Source organism: Tachysurus fulvidraco, chromosome 25, assembly GCF_022655615.1.
Source record: "Tachysurus fulvidraco isolate hzauxx_2018 chromosome 25, HZAU_PFXX_2.0, whole genome shotgun sequence".
Lineage (NCBI taxonomy): Eukaryota > Metazoa > Chordata > Actinopteri > Siluriformes > Bagridae > Tachysurus > Tachysurus fulvidraco.
This window is the reverse complement of record NC_062542.1, coordinates 2,062,122-2,085,630: the sequence shown is the minus strand read 5'-3', so window position 1 is coordinate 2,085,630 and position 23,509 is coordinate 2,062,122. Positions and strand designations below refer to the sequence as shown.

At 39.0% G+C, this 23,509-nt stretch overlaps 4 protein-coding genes across 6 annotated transcripts; 1 reads left to right on the top strand and 3 right to left on the bottom strand.

The window, feature by feature from the left end:
• Positions 1-47: 47 nt before the first annotated feature.
• rab25b (RAB25, member RAS oncogene family b) lies at positions 48-4,741 on the bottom strand. Of its 3 annotated transcripts, none has more exons than XM_027157876.2 (6): positions 4,582-4,741; positions 4,340-4,410; positions 2,767-2,962; positions 1,055-1,248; positions 883-963; positions 48-771 (listed from the first exon to the last, which is right to left on the bottom strand). In XM_027157876.2, exons 2-6 carry the CDS (start codon positions 4,374-4,376, stop codon positions 644-646), a joined length of 636 nt encoding a protein of 211 aa, XP_027013677.1. In that variant the 5' UTR covers positions 4,377-4,410; positions 4,582-4,741; the 3' UTR covers positions 48-643. The 3 variants fall into 3 exon arrangements, with proteins under 3 accessions (XP_027013677.1, XP_027013679.1, XP_027013678.1); XM_027157878.2 differs by having other exon boundaries at positions 4,340-4,444; positions 4,582-4,722; XM_027157877.2 differs by lacking the exon at positions 4,582-4,741 and having other exon boundaries at positions 4,340-4,575.
• Positions 4,742-6,719: 1,978 nt separating this feature from the next.
• Positions 6,720-9,150, bottom strand: lamtor2 (late endosomal/lysosomal adaptor, MAPK and MTOR activator 2). Its single transcript, XM_027157610.2, has 4 exons — positions 8,957-9,150; positions 8,548-8,710; positions 7,090-7,179; positions 6,720-7,006 (listed from the first exon to the last, which is right to left on the bottom strand). Exons 1-4 carry the CDS (start codon positions 9,022-9,024, stop codon positions 6,950-6,952), a joined length of 378 nt encoding a protein of 125 aa, XP_027013411.1. The 5' UTR covers positions 9,025-9,150; the 3' UTR covers positions 6,720-6,949.
• A 3,229-nt stretch (positions 9,151-12,379) lies between these two features.
• ubqln4 (ubiquilin 4) lies at positions 12,380-19,547 on the bottom strand. The gene is made up of 11 exons (XM_027157666.2): positions 19,315-19,547; positions 16,845-16,996; positions 16,491-16,651; positions 15,895-16,157; positions 15,321-15,479; positions 14,926-15,157; positions 14,553-14,692; positions 14,356-14,439; positions 14,113-14,228; positions 13,786-13,963; positions 12,380-13,563 (listed from the first exon to the last, which is right to left on the bottom strand). Exons 1-11 carry the CDS (start codon positions 19,459-19,461, stop codon positions 13,411-13,413), a joined length of 1,785 nt encoding a protein of 594 aa, XP_027013467.1. The 5' UTR covers positions 19,462-19,547; the 3' UTR covers positions 12,380-13,410.
• On the top strand, positions 18,703-23,318 carry LOC113649740 (1-phosphatidylinositol phosphodiesterase-like). Its single transcript, XM_027157676.2, has 3 exons — positions 18,703-18,982; positions 21,937-21,991; positions 22,349-23,318. The coding sequence occupies exons 2-3, from the start codon at positions 21,942-21,944 to the stop codon at positions 23,199-23,201; spliced, it is 903 nt and encodes a 300-aa protein (XP_027013477.1). The 5' UTR covers positions 18,703-18,982; positions 21,937-21,941; the 3' UTR covers positions 23,202-23,318.
• Positions 23,319-23,509: the final 191 nt, after the last annotated feature.

Genomic DNA, 23,509 nt, shown 5'->3' with positions numbered 1-23,509 from the left:
TTTTTGATGTGATACAAATATCAGAAAAAACGAGTCATGAAAAGAGGTTTCGTGAACAAATGTGGTCAATTTATTAATCGTCTTACAGTGTACCATATTTAACATATATCATATATTTCATTATTATATTTGTTTTTATTATTTCATACCATATTTGATTGATATATCAGTGTTAAAAGAAAATCTGTGTCCTCATTACAATAAGGATTTAACTGGGTCAAGACTGAAATACATGAAATGTAGTATACAGTTTTTTGTTGGTTCACAACGTTTAGTTTGAAACAGTATCGTCAACATGTCACATTTTACATCTGACAGTCATTGGAAATAAATCTTAAAGGACATGCTTTCAACATGGTTAAATAATGAAATAAAACTTTTCACAAAGCTACGAAATGCTCAGATTGCTAGTGCTCATGTGAGAGAAGACGGGGAAAACATGTAAGGAAACAATTTCAGCCTAAATAAAACATGCACAAGAATACTTTCTCGTGATAGCAACATGGTAGCGAAATACATATGGCCACATCAGTCAGTCAGCAAACAGCATTTTATTTTGGAGTTGTCATCGGACAGACAGCACCGTGTCCCACAGACGCAGCGTGGTCCTCTCCGCTCCTCTATGTTCTGCATGTCTTCATTCTTATAAGTTTTTGCAGCAGGGTTTCTTCTCGTCCTGAGCTTCAGTGGATCCTGCGCTGGGATTGGACAGCGACACGGCGTTGATTGAGCCACGGGTCACCTCTTTGCTGTTTACTTTCTTGTGGATTTCTACAAGAAAGTTGATCGATTAGCTTTCCAGAACTAAATCCGAGAGCAAAACTCCGAGCATGGAAAATTCTGAAATGAAATCTGAGATGTAGTATTGACAGTACACAGTACCTGTGAGGACGTTGTTGAAAGCGGCTTCGACGTTTGTTGATTCCAGCGCAGAGGTTTCCATGAAGAGCAATCCGTTCTTTTCTAGTTATAAAACAATATATAGTACATTATAACACAGTTATAACAAGTTATACAGGTTCTATAACAGGAACGTATGTTTTAAGATGAGCACCTGCAAAATCTTTTGCATCCTCAGTTGGCACGGATCGTACCGATGCCAAGTCTGACTTGTTACCAACCAGCATGACCACAATTTGGGGATCGGCATGGTCGTAAAGTTCCTTCAGCCAGCGCTCTGCGCTCTGGTATGTCAGGTGCTTTGAGATGTCAAAAACAAGCAGCGCTCCAACAGCACCTCGATAGTAACTGCAGAAAAAGAACAGAAGGAAAAAATCAGGAAATCGATTAGAGGATTCTTCCCTAAACTGGTCCCTGCTTGTTCCATGCTGACTTACATCTTCACGCCAAAACCTACACCAGTTTTCTGTCTCCCTGATTGCTCGTTTTAAGAATGTTGGCAACTAGGACAGAGCAATAATGTGGACCACCTACGAGTCTCCAAGGAACCATTTGAGAAACATTGGAAAATTGGAATTTTTAATTAAAATGATCTTCATTTATATGTTAGTTCTCCAAAATGAAGGTCATCCCAAGAATTCCTTTTTTTTTTTGCATTTAGCTGTAGCTTAGATTCAATATACAGTGGAACATGTTTTCTAATTGGTTTCCAGGAATCAAGAGAATGAGAAACGGGAACGCAAGATGTTCAATAAAAGGCAGTAATTGTTCTGCTCTCAGGGAAGAAGATGGTGTTCCTTTCTTCCCTGCTGATCAGCACAACCCTAGCCAATCAAGAGGGTCTATACTGTAAGCACCCTGGTATCCGGTAGGTTTCATGACTGGATCTGGTGCAAGCTCAGAGAGAGCATCTGGTAGTTCCTGAAAAGGTCTTCATTTCTGGTCTAGATTCTGTTGGTGGTTCTTCAGTCAAAATTTTAGTTTTTATGAAGTTTTAGTTTTAAGTAAAACCTTTAAATATTTTATTGGGTCTCAAGACAGAGAACCAGGGTCTCTCTAGTAGCACAATAGTCTAAGCTTTAATCCTCTGTCTAACTTCAATTGCAAGTCAGTCGTGAGTGCGGTGAACCATTTCTCTTTACGTGTCTCAGAGTACGGAGTCGTTTTGCAAGAAAAGGATTATGCAAGACCTATGACTATTGGCTTGTGCACATTTTCTAACGGAGGATTAAAACCTCTTTCTTCTAGAGAGCTTCACCATCCCATCACTCCATGAAATGCATTTGATGATCATGAGATCTAATTTCTAATAACACAGAGTTGAAGATGCTGAGAGTTGAGATGCGTCGATAGATCGGATGAATCTCGAGCAGATGTAGAAACAGCAGATACAGTGACGCCAACGGAGGTGGCACATCAGCACATGAATCAAATCTCATCAAGACAATGTGGAGTGTATTTATGGCTACAGTAATTTGGAGGTCATGCACAGTGTATCGCTTCACATCCTGCCCTTTTGTTTACATTGGAACTGCACCAGTTTTATGTCACATATTTATTTTAAATTTTTTTTTTAGACATGAACAATTGAAACATTAAATAAAGGACATGTGCAACAGTCAGCCACCTTGTGCAGAAGATGTGTGTAACTCTAGATTAGTGGGTGTTATGTGACCAGTTTGCATGGTCTCATCTTGACTGATATCTGAGGAAATGGTCATAAATCTGATAGAACAATAACATTTTAGGGTTTTTTTTTTTTTTTTGCAAGATACTGTCTTACTGATGAAGCCTGATTGTTTATTTGGTCAAAGAACCCACCCAAAGTAAAGCCGGAAAAGTTGGACGACATCTGTGATTACTTACGCCGAGGTGATGGCACGATACCGCTCCAATCCGGCTGTGTCCCAAATCTGAGCTTTAATAGTGAGGCCGTTCAGTTCCATCGTCCTCGTACTGAACTCCACACCAATAGTGGTCCTGCTGTCATGGTTGAACTCGTTCTTAGTAAAGCGTGAAAGCAAGTTGCTCTTGCCTACGCCCGATTCCCCTATGAGAACCACTGGGGAAATAAAGAGGTGATTATGCATGAAGCAATGATGATGGGAACTGCTACAGGTTCATACCTGTATTATGTAGCAACTGTGGTCAGAAAATGGGTTTAGGTTGTACTGGAATGGGCCTGGTCTAATCTCACGGTGGGTTAAGAGTCATTTGAGAGTGAGCTATATGAAATACCTGTTATTATATACTCCCTGGAACAATCTGCAGGTATGTCCAAAATGTTTCAATACTGAGAGCATCACACCCAACAAACAGCCAGTGATTCAAGGACATCCCAATTTTTAACAAAATAAAAATAAGGAAATTGTGCTGGAAAAAAAACTCTGATTCACACAGACTGTGATTCTTAAGCTCTTTCTTTTTTTTCCTGACTTACTCACTTGAACTACTGAACTCAGCATTATAAGATATTTTCATACCCATTCATCTAATAATGTAGAAAGTGTGTGTGTGTGTGTGTGTGTGTGTGTGTGTGTGTGTGTGTGTGTGTGTGTGTGTGTGTGTGTGTGTGTGTGTGTGTGTGAAGGAAAGATAGAAATTCGCTTCTCCTTTACAGATTATGGCAAAACGTTGCACTTTACAAAGAATGAAGGAAGTCAAACACAGTTTGTTCTCACATATTCAGTAACCTGTAGTCTGCAAACAACACACCAGTTGCCATGGCGAATCAGATTTGTGACCTTGAAGCATTTTGAAAGGATAATGTGTGGTGTGTAGTGAGAGAAAAAAAAAAAAAAACACTCCTGTTCTGGACAAAAATATCTTGTTCTGGCTTCATGACCAATGAGTTGCATATCTTGCATGCAACTGCACCAAAGTGTAGGTGTTCATATCAAACTACACCTACAAACCGTTTCCTCTACAGAGCCCGGGACAATGGATGACACAAATATCACAAGACAGGCATGAAATGAACATTTGGAAGGATATCAGGCACAGCGATTATGTTTGGTTTTGAGCCGCGGTGTCATTACGATCAAATGCATTTCTGTGAAGCTCAACGTGACGGTAAAATCGTTAGCGATGCCAGGGCACAGTGGTGTTTGGAGAATGTTTTCATGTCAAACACAACAGCACGTGATTAATAACTGCCTTTTTTTTTTTTTTTTAAGAGAAATCTTACATATATACAACACACACACACACACACACACACACACACACACACACACACACACACAAATATAAAAATATATATATATATATATATATATATATATATATATATATATATATAGAGATCTAACAATATCAAATCTTGTCTGTTTATTTTTATAGCTGCTCTACATCCAGTTTCTGAACAAACACTACATTATGAACCAGTCAGAAAAAAAAGAATTTATTAATGATTAGTAAAAAAAACATAAAGACACACCTTTAAAGACAAAGTTGTAGGCCTCGTCTGATCCCATTACTCTGCACTCAGATTAGTTGCTGTTTCAAACTCTGGATAAAAATACATGAGTCACGATCCAGAAGTCAGGAAGGAAGAAAAAAACAGAGATGATAAAGCACTCAGTCGCTCAAGCACTAGCAGATGAAGCAAGAATGAAACAATAAACCACAGAGAACTGGGAAACTCCGGATCTCTCCGTGTGTTTAGGTGTGAAGTTTTACCTGCTAGGACGAGGAAGTAGCCGTGATGTTTGGCTCGGCATTTCCGCTGATAAGTAGAGCTCAGGTGGTTGGAGTTGGGGTGTGACCGAATGGTAAAGCAGGTTGAACGAGTAGGGCAAGCACAGGTGCAGACATATGAAACTACCCTCACTGGTGCACCTGCTCAGCCAATGACCAGACAGGGTGATGATAACTCCACCCACTTTTCAGAAGCAGCCAATCCACCAGCTTGCCCTGTGGGGCAGGAATGTGTTGCCTGCAGCTTGCCTACACACCAGTGTGTGCACTCTTATTGAACAGTATGTGTAAAACATTGATTTGGGACACAGCTTCTGTGCTCCAGTCTAAATGCCATGTTAAAACATTTCTCAGCAGAGACATGTAGTTATGCAAATACGAGACACACAGGCCGTCTTTCTTATTTATCTATTTATTAATTGGGAATCGCAAAGCATTTCATCAGCCAGAGAATGTGGTGTGTGTGTGTGTGTGTGTCAGTAAAAGCAATTTATTAAAACTGCAGGTCTTACCTTAAACCTACTCATATTCATAATATTAAAGACTAAGTATCTACAACAGCTTTGTAAGTAATTGGTGATTGCTGCAAACACGGAAAATATACTGTGATGCAAGAAAAATTTCAGACATGTTCTGACAATAAAGTATCATATCATATCGTATCATATATAATCCTCCACTGTACTATTGTTCTAATTTAAATTAGAAATCCTAAAATTTGTGCCTGTCACAGGATCTACCCTGAGAGCGTTAAGCATTCTCATGTCATATTAGCGTTACAGCGATCGACACACTAGATGTTTGTACTAAAGAGACAGTGATACTGACAGTCTAGATCTATGTTAATCACAAAAAACAGGACCGTCGTATCCATGACAACAGCATTACAACAGTTCCTTATATGACAACACACAAGGAAATAACAAACAAAAGAAAAGTTGCATGAAAGGAACTTAACAGTCAAAATAAGGCAGTTACCAAAAAAAAAAAAAAAGGCGTCATTTTACTTCCTTTTTTTCACATGAAAGAGACCTTATCTGACTGTTAAAGCTCTGATTTTGTTTTCTTTCGTTTTGATTAACGATCCTTCGGAATCACAGCAGTCTTTAACGAGCCTTTTAACAATAAAAAATAAAAAATAAGTGTAAATAAATGGCCTACATGTGTATACTGACTCAGCTGTGCAACAGGATCTAAACCATGACCCTCACTTCCTCCTCTGATAAAAACAGACCTGACCTCCTTTAGAACACCACCCAGCTCGAACCTCCAGTCATTTTCTCCATAAACACAATAAAAACATTTTACCTCAACACACAAACCATGAACTCTCTTTAGAAAAAGTATTAAATTTAGATGTTTCTAGAAGGTTCCTAATACTTGCTGGCATCGAGTCATCGTCCTGGTCTATACACTAGACCCTTTTCACCCTCCCTGAGATGTTTAGAGACCTCGTTAGGAGTCGAAAATATGTACTTTTTTTATTCGTTTCGGATGAGATCAACATTTTAAGAAAGAGTAAAATGTGAACGATGAATATTTATTTTCTCCTACTGGAAGTACTTTTTAGATTTATTAGATATCAACAATCTTTATACAGTCATCTATGTGTGGATTTCACATTATTAAATATAATGTTATATCATATTATATTAAAGTCTGTAAAAAAAAGTTTACCCATAAATAATTATAGACATTTTTTTTTCCTTAAGAGTTTAAGCTCAATATACATTTCCAAATAGATTTATGTCTATTTATATGACATTATTCATAATAACACTCTCTGGTGTTTATAACAGTTTATAATCACACCCTCCAGTGTCACCCAAATGAGGATGAGGTTCACTTTTGAGTCCAGTTCCTCTCAAGGTTTCTTCCTCTTCCACCTAAGGGAGTTTTTCCTCACCTCAGTCACGTTCATCTGGGACTTTTTGTCTAATATTAATCTTTGTATAATAAACTTTTTGTGTTATATTTCTTATGTTCTGTAAAGCTGCCTTGAGAATGTCCATTGTTAAAAGTGCTACACAAATAAAACCGAATTGAATTTTCAGGTAATAAAGTAAATTTTAACATGAGACCATTAATAAAGATTAATAACAACCAGTACAACAATAATCTATAAAAAAAAGCACATTTATTATTTTTAACCAAATATTGGCTTATTTATAAGTTAATTGGTTAGGTGCAAACACAAGATGCTGAGAGAAAAAAAAAGATTAATAAGAATTCCACATTTTTAATCTGTTATGAAGACCAGAAGAATCAACTAAGCGAATAAATAAAGCCTGAATAAACAAGAGTTTAACAGAAATAAAGGCCGATTTGAGATTTCTCTCACACTCTCTCTCTATGACGCTGCCACTTGTGTGAGTGGTTCCTGAAGGTACTCCACCAGAGCCTCCGCCTGGAAATAAAACACACCGAAATGTTTTCAAAAGGAATTTAAAATGAACAGAGAATTTGCAAAAGGCATGTTTCATGTCTTACCTTGGCTTTCAGCATCCCGAAGCCCACGGTCTCCTTAGCGTACATGCAAAGGAGTAAGTTTGCGACCCGCGTAATCGCCACTCTGCCTTCCTGTAATCACAAACGGTTCGATTTTAAACTAAGGACACAAAGCTCTGTTTATTTACACGGTGAGCGATTTACATTTTATTGATTTACAGTGCCTTATGATGCACTGAGGATGATTATTATGGGTTTAGGGTACATGAGAGAGAAAGAGAGCCAGAGAGAGAGATGGTGATCAGAGCCTGCAATTAGGTTTTTCAGCATATAAAGATTTGCTTAGTCAAAATCTAGACAAGGAACAGATGCATGCTATGAATTTATCTGATCAGCCAATCTGGTGGCAGCAGCACAATGCATAATTTCATGGAGATACAGGTCAACAGGTTCCCAAATTCATGTCAAACATCAGAATAGAGAAGCATGTGATCTCAGAATGTGACATTGGTTGCTGGGGCTGATTTGAGTATTTTGGGTTAGAGCTACGTTCACACATCAGGGATGATGCAGGAAAGGAATCATATCATGTACATAAGATGAAGGAGAAGCAGTGCGAGTTCTACTATCTTCAGTCCTGTTGGTAGCTACTGCTCTGATTAGTGCTTTAGAATCAGAATCAGGTTTATTGGCCAAGTGTGTTGACACACACAAGGAATTTGGTTCCAGCTGTTTGTGACTCTCAAAAGTACAGACATAAATAACACTATACGATACAAACTATACAATAAAACAATGCAGACGATGAGATACAATATAGACAGAATGAGTATGAAATATGAATATAGAATGAATAAAATATATAAAATATGAATATAGAATATGAACGATCAGTTATGTACATAAAGTGTGGGAGTGCAAATAACAATATTGTGCAATGTTATGCTTTTTGTACAATAAACAGCAGCAGTAGTGTGTGTAATATATACAGATGATGTGATGACTGACAGTATAATGCAGTACTTATAGAGATATGAAGCAGGGAATATAATTATGGTGATTGCCTGGGGAAACTGTTCCTGTGTCTGGCAGTTTTAGTAAACAAAGTTCTGTAGCGCCTGCCAGAAGGGAGGAGCTGAAAGAGGTTATTAACATAAAGTTCAACTTTTCTCATCTTCGCTGCCCATCTATTTGTCAACTCTATCCGGGATTAACCGTATGAATGTATATATAAAAATAATCACTCTTTACAACCGTGTTGAACAAAAAAGCATCTCAAAAGATGGAAAATCTTCAGCTGGATGTGATAAAACATCAGAATGTCAGCTTTCACTCATGTAGGTCAAAAACAGGAATCCGAGGTTACAGAAATCAGACAGAAAAATGTCCAAACCTTCAGCTGCCCAGTTTCATCCACTGAAATCACATTTCATTTATTTCCCCTGTCTGATGTTTAACACGTATTGACAAGTTTCTCAGTGTGTTCATATCTCCTCTTACCATGCAGTCCATCAGAATAAACTTGAGTTTGTCCTCGTTAAAAGCCTGATGTCCGTTTTTGTCATAAGCAGCCCAGATGTTGCTGGCGATGGCTGCAGTAACCCGAGCGTCCGTGTCCCCGTAACCCGAATAAGCCAGCAGAGATCCTTCATTATTCAATAATCTAAAAGTCCAAGTTAACAATCATCATCTTAAGAATAGCACGTTAGCATGAGCTGCTTTCTAACACAAACAACAACAACCACAAACATGTAATACATCAATCCGTGCAGCTAATTCATTACAAGGAGGAAAACAAAACAAAAACAAAACATAAACAAGTTTGCTCAGGTAAACCGCTAGCTAGCAAGTTAGCCAGCTAGCACATAGCACACAGTTTTAGAAGTGTGTGAGCTAACTGAATACTCACAATGTGCTCTGTACTCCGTTTGTATTCGCCTGACTCAGAACCTGAGTTAATGCTTTGGGACGTAACATGATCCGTGCTGCAAAGAAAGTTCGCTAAAGATGCAAACAAAACCGACAGAAAGTGTAATTTTTGGTTTAAAACACTGAGCTGCATGGACGTCAGCTGACACTGACTTCCGCAAACGCGAAGGGAATTATGGGAAGTGTAGTTTGCGCCTCAATTAGCTACCTAGCTTGTGTACACAAGTTAGAGCACTAGTAAAGAGCCCTAGACGTTTTCATTCCCTTATCACTTAACACTTTCCTTTCCCTTCATTATTAAACACTTAAATGTCGTTTAAATGAATCTCTAATCTATGTAAACGGTCGAGAGCTATATGCTAACAATGCTAATGATAAAAATGCTAACAATGAGACTACTTGACATTTGTAGGCATTTTTTTTCTGCTGAGAGGCTTCATAAGATGTGAACTTAGTTTCAGTAATGGAACATAGTGAGTATGGATGATCCATACTTTCGTTTGTGGTGCACCGTGGGATTTGTTTAAAGGGCAAACGTTCCAATGCACTGCGATCGAAACAGCCCTTACTACTGAACTAATATGAGCTGATTGAGATTCATGCACTGTGTTTTTTTTATTACTTTCGGCATATAATATGATTATATGTTCGACAGGTATGATACGATACGTCCGACTTATTCCTCAGGTGAAAAGTATGATCTCTAGCAGTTTTTTTTAACCGATGCATCTATCCCGATCGTCTCATCGTTAAACCCATATTGTTTATTCAGTAACAATTTCACAACAAATATTAACACAAAATGTGTTCATGGACTCATGTTCAAGTTTTACAGCTTGAACTTAAGTTCTTGAGTTCTCATAATACTGTGGATTTCCTCAGGGTTCTCCAGTTTCCTCAGGAGGTAGACTGACTATTCTTACACTTATAAATGTGTGTGTGATCATGCTTTCCTGTGACAGCCTGGTGTCCTATACAGGGTAAATTTTTCCACTTTGGGCAACCATGTAAGATGGGCATCATATAAACCATAAGCGTTAGCACATTAAAATGTATTAACTTTTGATGATCAGAAAGGTTTCCTCCATACTGGAGCTAACTAACCTCGACAGCTTTGGAAATTAAATATTCGTTTAAGATTTCACTGGAAAGCACTTCCACACAACTCAGAGAACATCAACAAAACCGTGCAGGATTTAGATCAGGGCTGCTGTTGATGTTGGTTCTGTTCAACAGGGACTGATTTACAGAAATATTTTCATTGTTTTTTCCAAGATCTGAGCACTTAATGCAAGATTCTTAACCCTTAATCTGCTGTTTATCCTGTTATGTAATACCCATAACGCACTCATTGAGCAAAAATGTCACGCATTCGCTCCATTCTGTATTAGTGAAACAACCAACAAATTTTCTCGCTTCTGGTTCTAAACCAGACTGTAGATTCATAAAGCCACGGTATTAGTGACACTGCCCCTATATCTGGACTGCATTTGGGCTGATATTTTTCAGACAAATCCTTATCTTTTCAGCAGAAGTGATTGAAAAGGTGCTTGTGAGATACTTATGAGGTGAATGAATTACTCTGTCATTATCTTATTCTCCCTCCAAAAAATGACCTTTGTGTGAGAAAAAGAAATTTAAAAGGCTGAAAAGACATAAAAAGTTATGAACTTACCATTAACTGTGTGTAATAGTTATATAACAGCATTGCTCAACCTTAATAGTGTCATTGTCAAGATACTGAGCTAGCCTCTCATATATGAAAATATATTCCTATGAACCAGCCACCACTATACTAAATATACTGTATATACACATTGATCAGCTGTGACATTAATACCACACGCCTAATACTGTGTTTCTTGCCCTTGTGACACCGGAACAGCTCTGAGATGATGTGGTATGGACTCACCAAGAATTCTATAGACGTGCTGTGGTATCTGATGCAACACATCCTTTAAATCCTGGAAGTTGGGAGGTGGAACCTACACGGATGTCTAGCACATCCGTCAAATGCTAAAACAGACTGAGATCTGGGTGAATTTGGAGTCAAGAATCATGTCCCTCAGATTATTCCTGAACAGGTTCTGCAGTGTGTCAGATAGCATTATCCTGCAAAAGGAGGGCACTGATTCAAGAGAATCCTGATGTCATGGCATCAGGGTTCTCTTATATCAGTGAACTTGGTAGGTAGGTGTCAAACCAACATCCACATCAAAGCCAGGACCAATGGTTTCCAAGCATAATGAACACAATCGCACACACAGGCAATCGCACACACAGACACATACCTATGATTAATCAATCCATGCCAGTTTTTTCCATTACTTAATGATCCATCTCTGATGCTCATATGCCCATTGCAGGAGCTATCGGAAGTGGTGCTGATGGTGTTCCGAGTCGTTTCTATCATAGCAGCATTCTCTATTTCATCAATTTGTGCTACAGTAGCTCTTCTGTTGGATTAGACCACACAGGCCTTCACTCTCCATATGCACTCGTGAGACTATCAGTTATTGATATGTACTAATCCCTGCATACCAGGATCACCACTCAAGACCTAGATAAGGGTACCAGGATAAGAGGCAAGTATACCAAAAGATTCTTCTCTGTTCTGGCACCAAGGTGGTGGAATGAACTTCCCCTAAAGGTCCGGTCACTGGCTATTTTCAAGCGGCGGTTGAAGACCTACTTATTCAGGAAACACTTCAACTAGCACTTCTTTCCCTATCTTTTGCATTTAAAACAAAACTAAACAAAAAAAACAAACAAACCTTTGACACTTTTTCATTGTAACTTTGAACAAATGTTTTAAACTCATGGTATCTTAATTATGTAACCTAGTGAGCAGCATTAATGCATTCAATGTTAGAGATTTAAGCACTTATGTACGCCGCTCTGGATAAGGGCTTCTGCCAAATAATGTAAATGTAGATAGATGCTTTCACCCAGATATCTAGCCATCACAGTTTAGCCCTGGTCAATGCTGCACACCTAGACAGTTAACACCATTCACGTCATCCTTCAGTGTTTTTGACATTACAACTGATCGGTGTATATATAAATTTTATATTGCTACTGTTAGTGTTTCATAACACTGAGTAACTTGCTCATTACTAAACAATAACACCTTGCTGTTTGTATGTTAGTTTACTTTCTCTTTAAAAGCAAAACTTAACATATAGTATAATAATTATATAGGTCCTCTCACCACATCAACCACAACTATTAACCTTACAAATATCTTTTGTTTAAAAAGGAAATGACTGTCAATTTGGTTCCAACTTGCTGTTTTGTTTTTTTAAAGAAACATACCAACTCAAGTGCGAGTTCTGATTATTGCAATGTAATTAATCAAATAAAATAAGACTGGATTATGGACGTGCAGCCAAAAAAAAAAAAACAAAGTTGAACACATTTTAATTCACATCAAAAACGCAACTGTTAGTTCCATTAGACTCATGAAGATTAGCACTGAGATTGGTGCACAGGAAAGCATCACGTTCATGCTGTTACCAGGCTTCACTACATCAACTGGAAGATGATGTATCCGGCACACAATGCGGGTCTTTTGTCCACACACTAGAGTACTATTTCAAAGCATAAAGATATGGTCAAACAAATGGTGTCTGCTTTCAGCGCTGCTTGTAAGCTGAGAAATATTTTTTTATTGGTGCCTTGTTACAACCTTACCCCAAAACCACAAGCTTAATTGTTTGCTTTTTTTTTAATCAATCAGTCAGCCTGTTTCCTAAAAGGCAAAATGACTAAGATGACTGGATATCTCACATCTTTCAAAGAAAAAAAAAAGTATTAATTCCCCTCTAAACAGCTGAAGAGTAAGCGATCGTCTGCATGAGGCTGTTATAATGCTCAGACAAGGCTCTTCCTCTATTAAATTTCAATTAATGTCAAACGAGAAGCTTTGTGAATCCTGGAGCATTGATAAAGGAGTAAAAGGTAATCTCTAGGTGTTTGCAATAAATACTGGTTTAGTTGGGTATGATTTAAGAGAGAGAGTGAGAGAAAGAGAGGAAAAAAAATTAAGATTAAGGAAACTGACAATCCTCATGAAAGACAGAGTTCTGACTCGGGAGATCACCCTTATGTTTTCTACTCCCAAAAACCATGAAGTAGTAGTGCCTCGAGTGAGTGTGTGTCAATTAAAAGGAATGATAACCTACACTTGGTTCACAGCGTTGCCCTGTCGTATTTATTAATGGACGCAGTCAGAAATGAACTAGGCCAGATCATTCCGTTGTGATTTTTTTTTTAAGGGAATAAATTTGAGAACCCATATTTCCTAAGATTCACAGATCAACCGTGTTAAAGGAAGAAGCAACTGGAATTCAGTCTATTTGTCAGATATTAGGTGATGAGGGACTGTGTTCGTGACCGTGACTTGTCTCTGGTTGTGATTAGGTGGTGAAGGGATTAAGATGGCTGCGAGCCGAGCAGTCTTTCGATGGCGGCGTTGATGTCTCCCCCTGTGGCGATGAGAGCCTGCAGGTTGGCCTCTCTGTTGATGAAGCCCATCGCACTCAGTTGCTCCAGCTGCTGCTGGAAACGCACCTCCGGAGTCTGGGTCTGTGAGATAAAGGACAAAAGAGTAACAATAAAATGTGTTAATTATTAATAATAATAATAAAAATTAAAAGCAAAATTAAATGAAGAATCGGATGAACACTATGCAAAACAACATGCATTAATATCATATTCAAAATGCTTGGCTGCTAGAACGTAGTACAAATCATGCTAGGATTTCATTCTTGCAACTCGTCAGCAGTTAAAAAACAAGGACAACTCTACCGATGCGCTTCCGCCGGCAAACATCTGTAGCATCTGTTGCATGAGCTGCTGTTGGGAGGAGTTGGTTCCAGGAGCAGGGGTGGTGCCTTGCCCAGAAGTGGGTGGTGGAACACTCTCTGTAGTAGAACTCACGTTCACCCCTGTTGGGATCCCACCAGGAGCACCTCCAGTAATCAGACTACACAAGAGGAGAGTAGAATGACATTGCTTCCCTCACTCTCACAGTTTATATACACACACACGCGCGTTTATCATCAGTCAAATAAAACATAGGATTGGTCTGGAAATTTCTTAGTACTATTCTAATAGAGCTCAGCTTCTGAATACCTGGGCATGAGTCCAGGAGCTTCAGTCTGGAGGGTCTGCAGGCCTTGCTGGATCTGCATCAGAGCCTGCATGGCTCGTGGGTTTGTCATCACAGAGAGGGCATCAGGGTTCTGCATCTAAAAATTTTAAAACATATAATTTTGCCCAAACATTTAAAATGCATCACAACCATTTGTTATAATTACACCAAAAGTAAAAATGAAACACCTTACTGTAAAATCTGTACATGGAAATATGACCTACCTGCTGTAGAAATACTGGCAACTGATGTCTCATCTGCTCCTGAAGCTGGGGGTTTCCAGCAAAAAGAGGGTTATTCATCAACACCTGGAAAAAAAAAAAATCAGGGATCAGATCAGGAGAGATACCAAGGACACGATACACACTGGATGAAACAACACAAAGAGAACGAATTATTTTGCCTGGTGAGGACATCGGACCTGTGAGGCGACGTCAGGGTTCTGTGCCAGAGACTGCATCATGCTGCGCATGTAAGGAGCAGACAGCATGTTCTGCATCAGCTGAGGATTCTCTGAGATCTGCTGCATCAGGCTCTGCATGCCAGGGCTGTTAAACATGCCTGGATAAAAAATAAATAAAAATCAAATATTTATCAGGCTGCTATTCTCATATATGCCTGTCTGGTATATTATGGAAGTTTTTACATCATGTTCTATCGATTTTGATTTAACACATCTACAATAACGATCGTATTAAAAATATACACAGAGCTCAATATATATTCTAAAACGTTTAAGATTTTTTTAAACACAACAGAAAAGAGGAAATCAGAGGGGTTAATAAAGGTGATACCGGAGCCCAAGCTGGCAGAGTTGATGCCCAGGGGGTTGGAGACGCTGGGGGTGGTGGAGCTTGTGGTAGAGCTGCCCAGGGGGTTGGAGCTGCTGGAGGTTGCAGTCCCAGAGGAGCTGGTCTCAGGAGGACCCCATGGATTTGGCAGCGGCTCTCGGTTCTCTGTCCTGGAGGGCTGGGCTCCCGAGCCGTCCGTGTTTCCACCTAAGGCCGAGAAGGGATTGTTTCCAAACTGTACAAATGGGAGAAGAAAAAAAATCCTGACATCAGTAATCTTTATTCAGCAGACAAATATAGAGCAAAATTATTCTACAACACTAACCAAGCTGCTATTGATTTTACAAAATACCATCTTCCCCTATTAAACTACTTTTCTATCAAAATGTTTTCGACACCTGCTCACGTGCGGCACTAAACATGGGCTCCTGGATGTCTGTGTACATCCTCCGAAGAGCGTTGTATCCCCCGGGGATGCTCTCTAGGTTGCTAAGCGCCCGGTCCTGGTTACGCATCATCTCTTGCATCATTGCAGGGTTCCTCGCCAACTCCATTGTCTAAATAAAGACAAAATGACTCAGTTTACAAAACAAAACTTCTTTCTTCGAGGATTGTACGGTTTGAATATTTACGAATCCAAAGACGAATAATATGCATGTTTCAACGTTATGCAGATGCTATGTTCTATATCTAGTTTAGTTATCCGAGTTATGTCGGTAAACCTCTCAATAGTGTTAAATTAGTTAAAGCTCAAGTAGTTATGCCATAAAATATGTGTAGGTTTAAACTACTATTACGAAAGCAATCAGTGACTGCTATTTAATACCAAATATTTCAACTAATTAAAATGTAAAAAAAAAATCTAGGAGCCAGATTTTATTTTTAAGATAATATGGTTGCATGTAATGCGACAGAATTAAAATCTCAATCTGCACGTAAAGGAAGTACATCTGCTCTTCCTGCTCCACTCACCTGTCTCATCAGCTCAGGGTTATTGAGCATGTGTGAAATCTCGGGGTTTCGCTCCATCAGCTGCTGCATCTGCGGATTAGCCATGATCATCTGCCTCATCAGGTCGGGGTTGGACATCATGTTCTGGACCAGTGGGTTCTCCATGATCTGCGAGAGCATCTCTGGGTTGGACATGAGCTGCCGCTGCATCTGTTGCTGAAGCTCCATGAAGTTGGACGAGCCCATGCCCAGGTTGGCCAGACCGGACAGATCACCGAAGCCAGCTGAAAACACGGGAACAAACAGGCAGAGGGTGAGATATCTACTACGATTTACTGTTTATTTCACTGTCTTCACCACGGTTACACTGGGCTGGTTTAGAAACAAGAAACAGAACACAAGAAAAGGGATTGCAAAAATATTGGCACCAAATACCGCCGTGATTTATATTAAACTTTGTGGTTCTCTTTTCTAGGAAACACCCACCATTCAAAAACAAACAAACAAAAAATTCCCCTGACAGAATTCTCTTTTCATTTTCACTTTGTAATAACTCTGCGGCTGTGTGATGTAAGCTCTCAGAACCTTCACGTATGCAGCAACCGGTCTGTACTGACCTAATATGTTGGCTGGCTGAGCGGGAGCTGGTGACGGCCCACTGCCCTGCGATGTACCCAAGTTTCCAGCTGGACTGGGGTTTGGTGTGGCTGCAGTGCCACTGCTGACCTGCGACGCACCAGAGCTAGACGAAGCAGCCGTGGAGCCTCCGCTTGTTGCCCTGCACCGGGACCACAACCATAAATTACATTCATGGGAGTCAGAGAATGTGCACATCTTCCCCACCCGTCCATCAATCACAAGGAATTTACAGATAGAAGAGCACAAACGTTCAGCGCAGCCTAACACATGATGTACGGAGTGGCTCACATTTAACCCTAGAATAATGGAGGAGTGCATCATTGCCATCTTACTTTTGTGCCGTTTTGATGACGAGGTGAACAGTGAGGCCATCCTTTATGCCGTGCTGAGTGAGTGAGTCGCCGTCTTTCAGGATTTTTCCAGCAAAGATCAAGACTAACTGGTCCTGTTTTGCCTTGAACCTTTTAGAGATTTCTTCTTTAAACTATAGATGAGGAAAGAATTCACGTTAATTAACATCATCATACACTAAATTTCCAACAACGATAACATGTAAATGTGATTGATAGAAATCTCACACGATGCTTCTTTTCCTAGACCAAATCAAGGTCTTGTTTAAAACAGTCAGTGTTTTACAAAAGGCCTGGCATTTTTATCAGTTTGTCCCAACATTTCCGTGGCCTTCTTTCCACATCAATGACGTAAAAAGATTCACTGTTTGTGTCAGAAAAAGATCATATCTCCATACTGTTGGGATCAGAGATCAGTTCTTCACAAACAGAGAAAAGGTACTACTCTGACTAAAAGTACTGTTCTACATTATTGAGCTAAAATAAAATACAACCAAATTCAGAACATTTATATAGAAAGATTAACAAAAACAAAAATATATTTTAGTAAAAAAAAAAACACACAAAAAAAAAACGCTGAGTCACATCCTGTTCGTCATATAAATGTGTGTGTCTGTATCAAATTAATAAATCACAGTTCTTCTTTCATTTTCCTTCATTACAAGTGGCTACATTACAACTTCATGAATCTTATATAAAATCCGAGCTTAAGGATTAAACTGTGATGGATTGCTACTGAATTAACCGAGAGTAAGCCTTGACACCTTCTGCTCGAGCGACTCCACACATACGTTGTGTGGAATCTTCCATTAAATATCCATAAACACCTAAAGCTCAAATAACACACAGTTATGTAATGAAGTCTGATGAAACCTGACCAATCTCCCCGACATGTCTGTTCTAACATCTTGAGCAATATTTGCCCGTTAGTTTTGATACACAAAGTCAAATCAAACACGACGGGATAAAACGGGTCAGGATGTTATTTCAGGGGGGAATAACATAGCTAAACATCGTGAAAGTAACAGTAAATCATTATAAAACAATCATTATATAATTTCCTTTATAGCACCTATATACAGTTCCTCGACCACCTCTCTCTCTCTCTATCTTTCTCTCTCCTGAAGCGGACAAGACAAAATAAACCGTGTCACGTTACTCGGAAAACACAAATCTTTTCTGAAGACGTCTAAACCAAAACTTTCAGCTTTACTTCTGACTCTTGATAAAATCACTGACACTGGAGTCTCCTTCCATGTAACTCTCAAAAACACGTCTCCTCAAAGAAAGCATCACAACATAAACGATTTATTTATTTACTATCATGCTTTAATTGTGTGTTACACCCACCGACCTTGAGAATCAGCTGCTAAAGTAAAAACAACACCACATTCATTTAAACCTGTGATTAGAAGCTCACTTTTGTCAAGAGCTGCTGTACAACAAAAAAGCAACCAACCAATCAGATTCGAGTATTTCTTAAAAACCCGACCTTTTTTTTTCCTATTACAACATTTTGGCTTTTTCTATATTGTTTAATCCCCAATTCCCTGAACTACACCTTGAAAATATTCCAGAAACTTCTGTAACCAAACAATAAAACCTAATGACAAATAAAAACGTTTTTCTAGTATAAAAAACATTAATATCGCAGAAACAGGAGCATTTTTAAATATAACCCAATCTTAATATAAATAAAAACAAAAACAAAAACAATAAATAAATAAATAAATCTGTCGAAACCCTAAAAGCTAGAACATTCTCCAAGCCGGCTAATGCTAACTAGTCATTTAGCATAGTTAGCTATTTGTAGATAAGAATCACGACCCACTTTGATCAAACATTACACATTAAGATGTGTAAAATTCTTCTGACATCTATAAACATTATTTTTTCTTCAATATATTTATTATCGATTATAAACGTTAAAATATCAGACGTATCTATATAGGTAGTAATTAAAGGTTAAATCCAAAACCGCTGCCCGCTCCCTAGATTGATACGCACTACGTGCCCTTTAAAACAAGGCGCACTTACAGCCTATCTAGGGAACCTCGTCTCTTCTCAGGAGCCGTTTGAGACGCGACCGAAGAATCTTCCCGTTGACCACTACATAGCCGGTAACGATTCGAGCTAAACTCACAGCGTCATCCTGAATGTATTATTATTAGTAAAAAAAAAAAACAATTATGTTGATAATAGTCAACTTTTATGTGTTCTGTGATGTAAACGGGTGTCTTTGACATACTAAACGACTAATATTGGCTTGAATACAGGGATGATTTCTGCATTCGAGGAGAAAAAAAACGTCTTGAATTTATTGTCGTCGTAAACTAGCTAGCCAGCTAGGCTAATTGGCTAGGCTAACTAGCTAGGCTAACTAGCGTCACGGCTAAAGCGGCCATTCACGGCGGAGAAGCCGAAAAATGACGCTGTCTCGCGTCCAACGTACCTGTGAAACAGACGCGTCTTCTGAGATCGCTATTTCCTCTTTATCCTTAGGTGTTTTGACAGTGACCATGATAATGGTGCCGCCGGTGGCAGCGTTTTCCTCGGCATTCCTGTCCACGGCAGGATCTGTGCCACTGTTCTCCGCCATTTTTTACTCCTCTTTTACTTCATTACATCACCAAACCGACAGGAATCGGAAAAGGACTGAGAGACGGTTGCGTTTAACGAGTGTTAACGTCACAGCGCCATCGAGCGGCGCGGCGCATTCTATCGCGTTGATCAGAATCAGAATGTTTATTATCAAGTATTACACAGGACACAGAGACCCCCCCCCCCCCCCCGATGGTTTATAACCTAAAACATTCCAAATCTTAATATTTGAAGCAAACAAAAAGAAAATTATACAATGTAGTGCTGGTGGCTAGTAGCCTAATTTTTCTGAGATTTTAATTACGATAAATTCATTATTTTATAAAATATGGGCCCCCTGGTACCATCTCAGGGCCCCCAGTTTGGGAACCACTGGCCTAGACTACTTGTTCTGAGCAGGTGTTGTTAGTGAACAGGCTGTAAAACTGTAGGCTAAGTTACAGACACTCATGACACTCATGAAAAATAGATGCTGATTATATGGGAAACGTCTCTAACGGCAGTCACAATGTCATTGTTTGTGTCAAACAAGTTGTGAATTTGTTGTAACATTAAAACAAGAGATCATGACTTACTCTGTGCTCAAAGTGATGCTCGCAGCTCCAGTGCTTTTCTCTGTGGGTGAACGATGATGATGAACAATTCCAGTATCTGTTTTTTTTTTTTCATTGGTTGTTGTGTTAAATCTTAACCAGATTCAATAGTGCTATTTTCTGATTGGCTATCGTGTAGCCTCTTTTTTTGATTGGCTGATAAGTGTCAGGCTCAACTAAGAACTCCAGGGGAGACGCGCTTGATTCCTGCCCGGTTCCATAAAGACAGCGGTGCGGACTGATACATTTTGGGTGCTGCGGCTTATTAAATATATGATAAATAGTCAGTTTTTCTGAGTGACAAATACAATGTGTGGTGGGAGAGCGTGACGAAAGACCGAAATGATTGACTGTCAGTCTCAATGTGTGGCACTTGAGAGCCCTGCAGACCGTTATTGACGTGCACAGAACAGATTCGATGATGGCTGAGTTTCAGCACTTTATGCAGTTATTCCTTTGAAAAACAAGAACACTAAAATTCATAATATATTTCCTTCATTTAACCACTGACTTTTATAATAACCTTTATAACAACTTATACATACTGTAAACACTGACTTTTATAATAACCTTTATAACAACTTATACATAACCTCTGCATTGTCGTGTTATCGCTTCGTTGGTTTTGTACTTGAGCTTTATTGTTATACAGTAGGGTCCAAAAGTCTAAGAGAACAAGTGACTAGGGAGCTGGACTACCGATCGGGAGGTTGTGAGTTCGAATCCAAGGTCCAACAAGTTGAACAACTTAGGCCCATAACCACAATTTCTCAGGTCTATAAAATGAGATACACTGTAAGTCGCTCATGTAATGTTCATTATAAATGACTTTATTGACAACAATCTGAGTGAAAGGTTTCAGATGTTCAGGCTCATCCCCTGTTTACTTCAGTGACAGTGTGCACTGGAGCTGGATCGGACTCCACAAGTTTGGGCAAAACCCTGTGAAGTTTAAGATCCGTTTAATGTCTTCTGAACACAGGCTTCAGTAGAAAAGTGTAGTTACGAAGAAAATCTGACATTCTGCACATAGCAGTTAACACAGTCAATATCACACATTTACTTATTTTGTTTTAATTGGAAATAAACAAAATGTTTTGGAATTGTGAACTATTTAAAACAAAGGAGATAAATGTTCAATTTGTCCCTATTTAAACCCCTAGGGAGTAATTTATCATAGCCAGTTGACCTACTGTGACATTGTGGTTGTTTCTGGTTCTTGGATTTAAGTCTACTTTTTAAACACAATAAATACTGTTAAATATTTATTCATAGTTATTAAATATTTATTTATTCCTGAGAGTTTCCATGACGTGTAAAACCATCAGTGGGCTGTTAAATAACATTTTCTTGAAATGTATAGAAAGCAGATTAAAGACTGACTGCAAAGGAACACCATTCAACCTACAGTGTGAAACCCTGACTCTTATCGAGACTTGCCCTCTAAAAAACGTCACATAACTTCAAATATAAAAACATGATTAATGACCAGACTAAAGGTTTTGCATACACACCCTATGTCTTTTGTTGAAAGGCTGTGAAATCTAACAGCACACACATTTAGCTTTACTTTCTCAGCTGGACTGGTGTGAGACTCATCTCGTCGTGTGAGTAGTTCAGTGCTTGTACATATTTTGCAGTTTATGAGTTCATTTACACACAAAATAGACTCATGATATGGACAACCTGCTGATAATCCTGATATAGTTTAGGTTTAAAGTTCATAATCTCATCTTTACATTATTGTATCTTTTTTAGTCCATTAACATTGAATTAGTTCAGATCTCATCTACATCTGAGTGATATCTTTAGTTACCATGTTGTTGTTTAATATAAAATAAGGTTTTGAACGATTTGTGATTTTCTAACATTAACTTTAGGAAACATGAAGAAAACCAATGTCAACCCGATCCTCATCGTCTTACTACTTAGTCTGTAAGTATGAAATAAATGACACTAAAACATGTAGAGCGTGCTACGTGGACTGTTTTATTTCCAGACAATATTAATTCCCCCTAATATTAATTTCAACAGTTTTAATCCACCTCAGTTCAGTTCATTTCAGTTAATTCACTTCATACTTTGTTTAAGGAGAAAACCTTAGTGTGCCTTATCATAATGTTTTATGGGTGTGTATTGACATAGCAGTTAACTTTAATGATAAGTTGTAGCAAGGCAAGTGCCTGCTTGTGCCATGATCACACAGCTCAGGTAAAAATCCTGTACATTAGATCCCTCCATGGCCAAAAATATACAACTTTCAAACTCACATCTATTCCATTGTTTCTCCAGTTTAATTCCTGGAAATACCAAAAGTGGCAGTTTGGCTTTTAATGATAAGCCTCAGCTCGTTCTTCCAGAGTCCTACAATATTGGCTGGATGAAGGAGCTGGATGGTGACACTCTCCTGTCTGATATCACCATTCCTGGAACACATGATACCATGGCACTTCACGGAGGACCAGCGGCTGAGTGCCAGGCCTGGATCCTGGAGGACCAGCTGAAGGCAGGGATCCGCTACCTGGACCTCCGTGTGTACGCTTACGAAGACACCCTGTACCTCATGCACGGGATCGTCTATGAACACTCTACATTCATCAAGGCTCTCACCACACTCAAGGCCTTCCTGTCGGAGTTCCCAAGTGAGACGGTTCTCGTCCGACTTAAACCAGATTTGTTTGATAAAAGTAAAGTACAGGAATTGTTTGAAAAGCTGATCGAGGGTGACAGCAATGTCTGGGTGAAGTCTACAATACCACGACTGGATGAAGTAAGAGGAAAGATCGTGTTTATACAGGAAGGCAGCTTTTTGCTCGGACTGCCGCTGAAGGAAACCGACAAGAAAGGGGACTACAAGGTCACTCACATTGAGGACAAGGAAAAAATAACCCTTCAGAACCTCAAATTAGCCATGAAGGAGTGTGGAGGAAATTCTGTCGTCCTCACCTATTCCAGTGGCACGGGCATCGGCACGTTTGAAGGCATGTTTTTAACCCCCAAAAAAGTGGCAGAGAAGATCGACCCATGGCTGTACGATTACCTACAAATGCTGCTTGCTGAAGGATCCGCGCTGTGTTTCGGGGTCATAGCCATGGACTTTCCAGGCTTTGACCTCATACAAACGGTCATCAAGTTTAATAACTAGCTTCGCAGGTTTGCTTGAAATTTTAATGAAAATTAATGGTTTGCGTATTTACAAATAAAGGTTCAATCATCCATTGATCTCTTTTTCAAATAAATCTGTTAATCCTGTCTTACCTTAGTTGAACCTACTGGAGTGTATAATTCTTTTTGATCATATGATTGCATTAAATTCAGAATAAAGTGGCAGCAAAATGAAAAGTAAATTGATTTCTCCAAGAACTATTGATCTACTACAATTAAATAATGAAGTAAGTGTAACAGAATAAGTCATATAAAGCTTAGAAAAGCGTAATGACTGATATAAATATA

Bases quoted from the DNA above. Each gene is read 5' to 3' on its own strand.
- rab25b (XM_027157876.2), bottom strand. From the start codon at position 4,376: ATGGGATCAGACGAGGCCTACAACTTTGTCTTTAAAG. The intron at 1,249-2,766 runs GTAAGTAATCAC...CTTTTTCTGCAG, and splicing joins TATCGTGCCATCACCTCGGC to TTACTATCGAGGTGCTGTTG. The intron at 772-882 runs GTACTGTGTACT...ACTTTCTTGTAG, and splicing joins TTTCAACAACGTCCTCACAG to AAATCCACAAGAAAGTAAAC.
- lamtor2 (XM_027157610.2), bottom strand. From the start codon at position 9,024: ATGTTACGTCCCAAAGCATTAACTCAGGTTCTGAGTCAGGCGAATACA. The intron at 8,711-8,956 runs GTGAGTATTCAG...TTGGACTTTTAG, and splicing joins AACGGAGTACAGAGCACATT to ATTATTGAATAATGAAGGAT. The intron at 7,007-7,089 runs GTAAGACATGAA...TTTTATTTCCAG, and splicing joins TCGGGATGCTGAAAGCCAAG to GCGGAGGCTCTGGTGGAGTA.
- ubqln4 (XM_027157666.2), bottom strand. From the start codon at position 19,461: ATGGCGGAGAACAGTGGCACAGATCCTGCCGTGGACAGGAATGCCGAG. The intron at 15,158-15,320 runs GTGTCGAAAACA...CCATTTGTACAG, and splicing joins TTAGTGCCGCACGTGAGCAG to TTTGGAAACAATCCCTTCTC. The intron at 14,229-14,355 runs GTAGGTCATATT...TAAAATTTTTAG, and splicing joins TGCCAGTATTTCTACAGCAG to ATGCAGAACCCTGATGCCCT.
- LOC113649740 (XM_027157676.2), top strand. From the start codon at position 21,942: ATGAAGAAAACCAATGTCAACCCGATCCTCATCGTCTTACTACTTAGT. The intron at 21,992-22,348 runs GTAAGTATGAAA...TTGTTTCTCCAG, and splicing joins ATCGTCTTACTACTTAGTCT to TTTAATTCCTGGAAATACCA.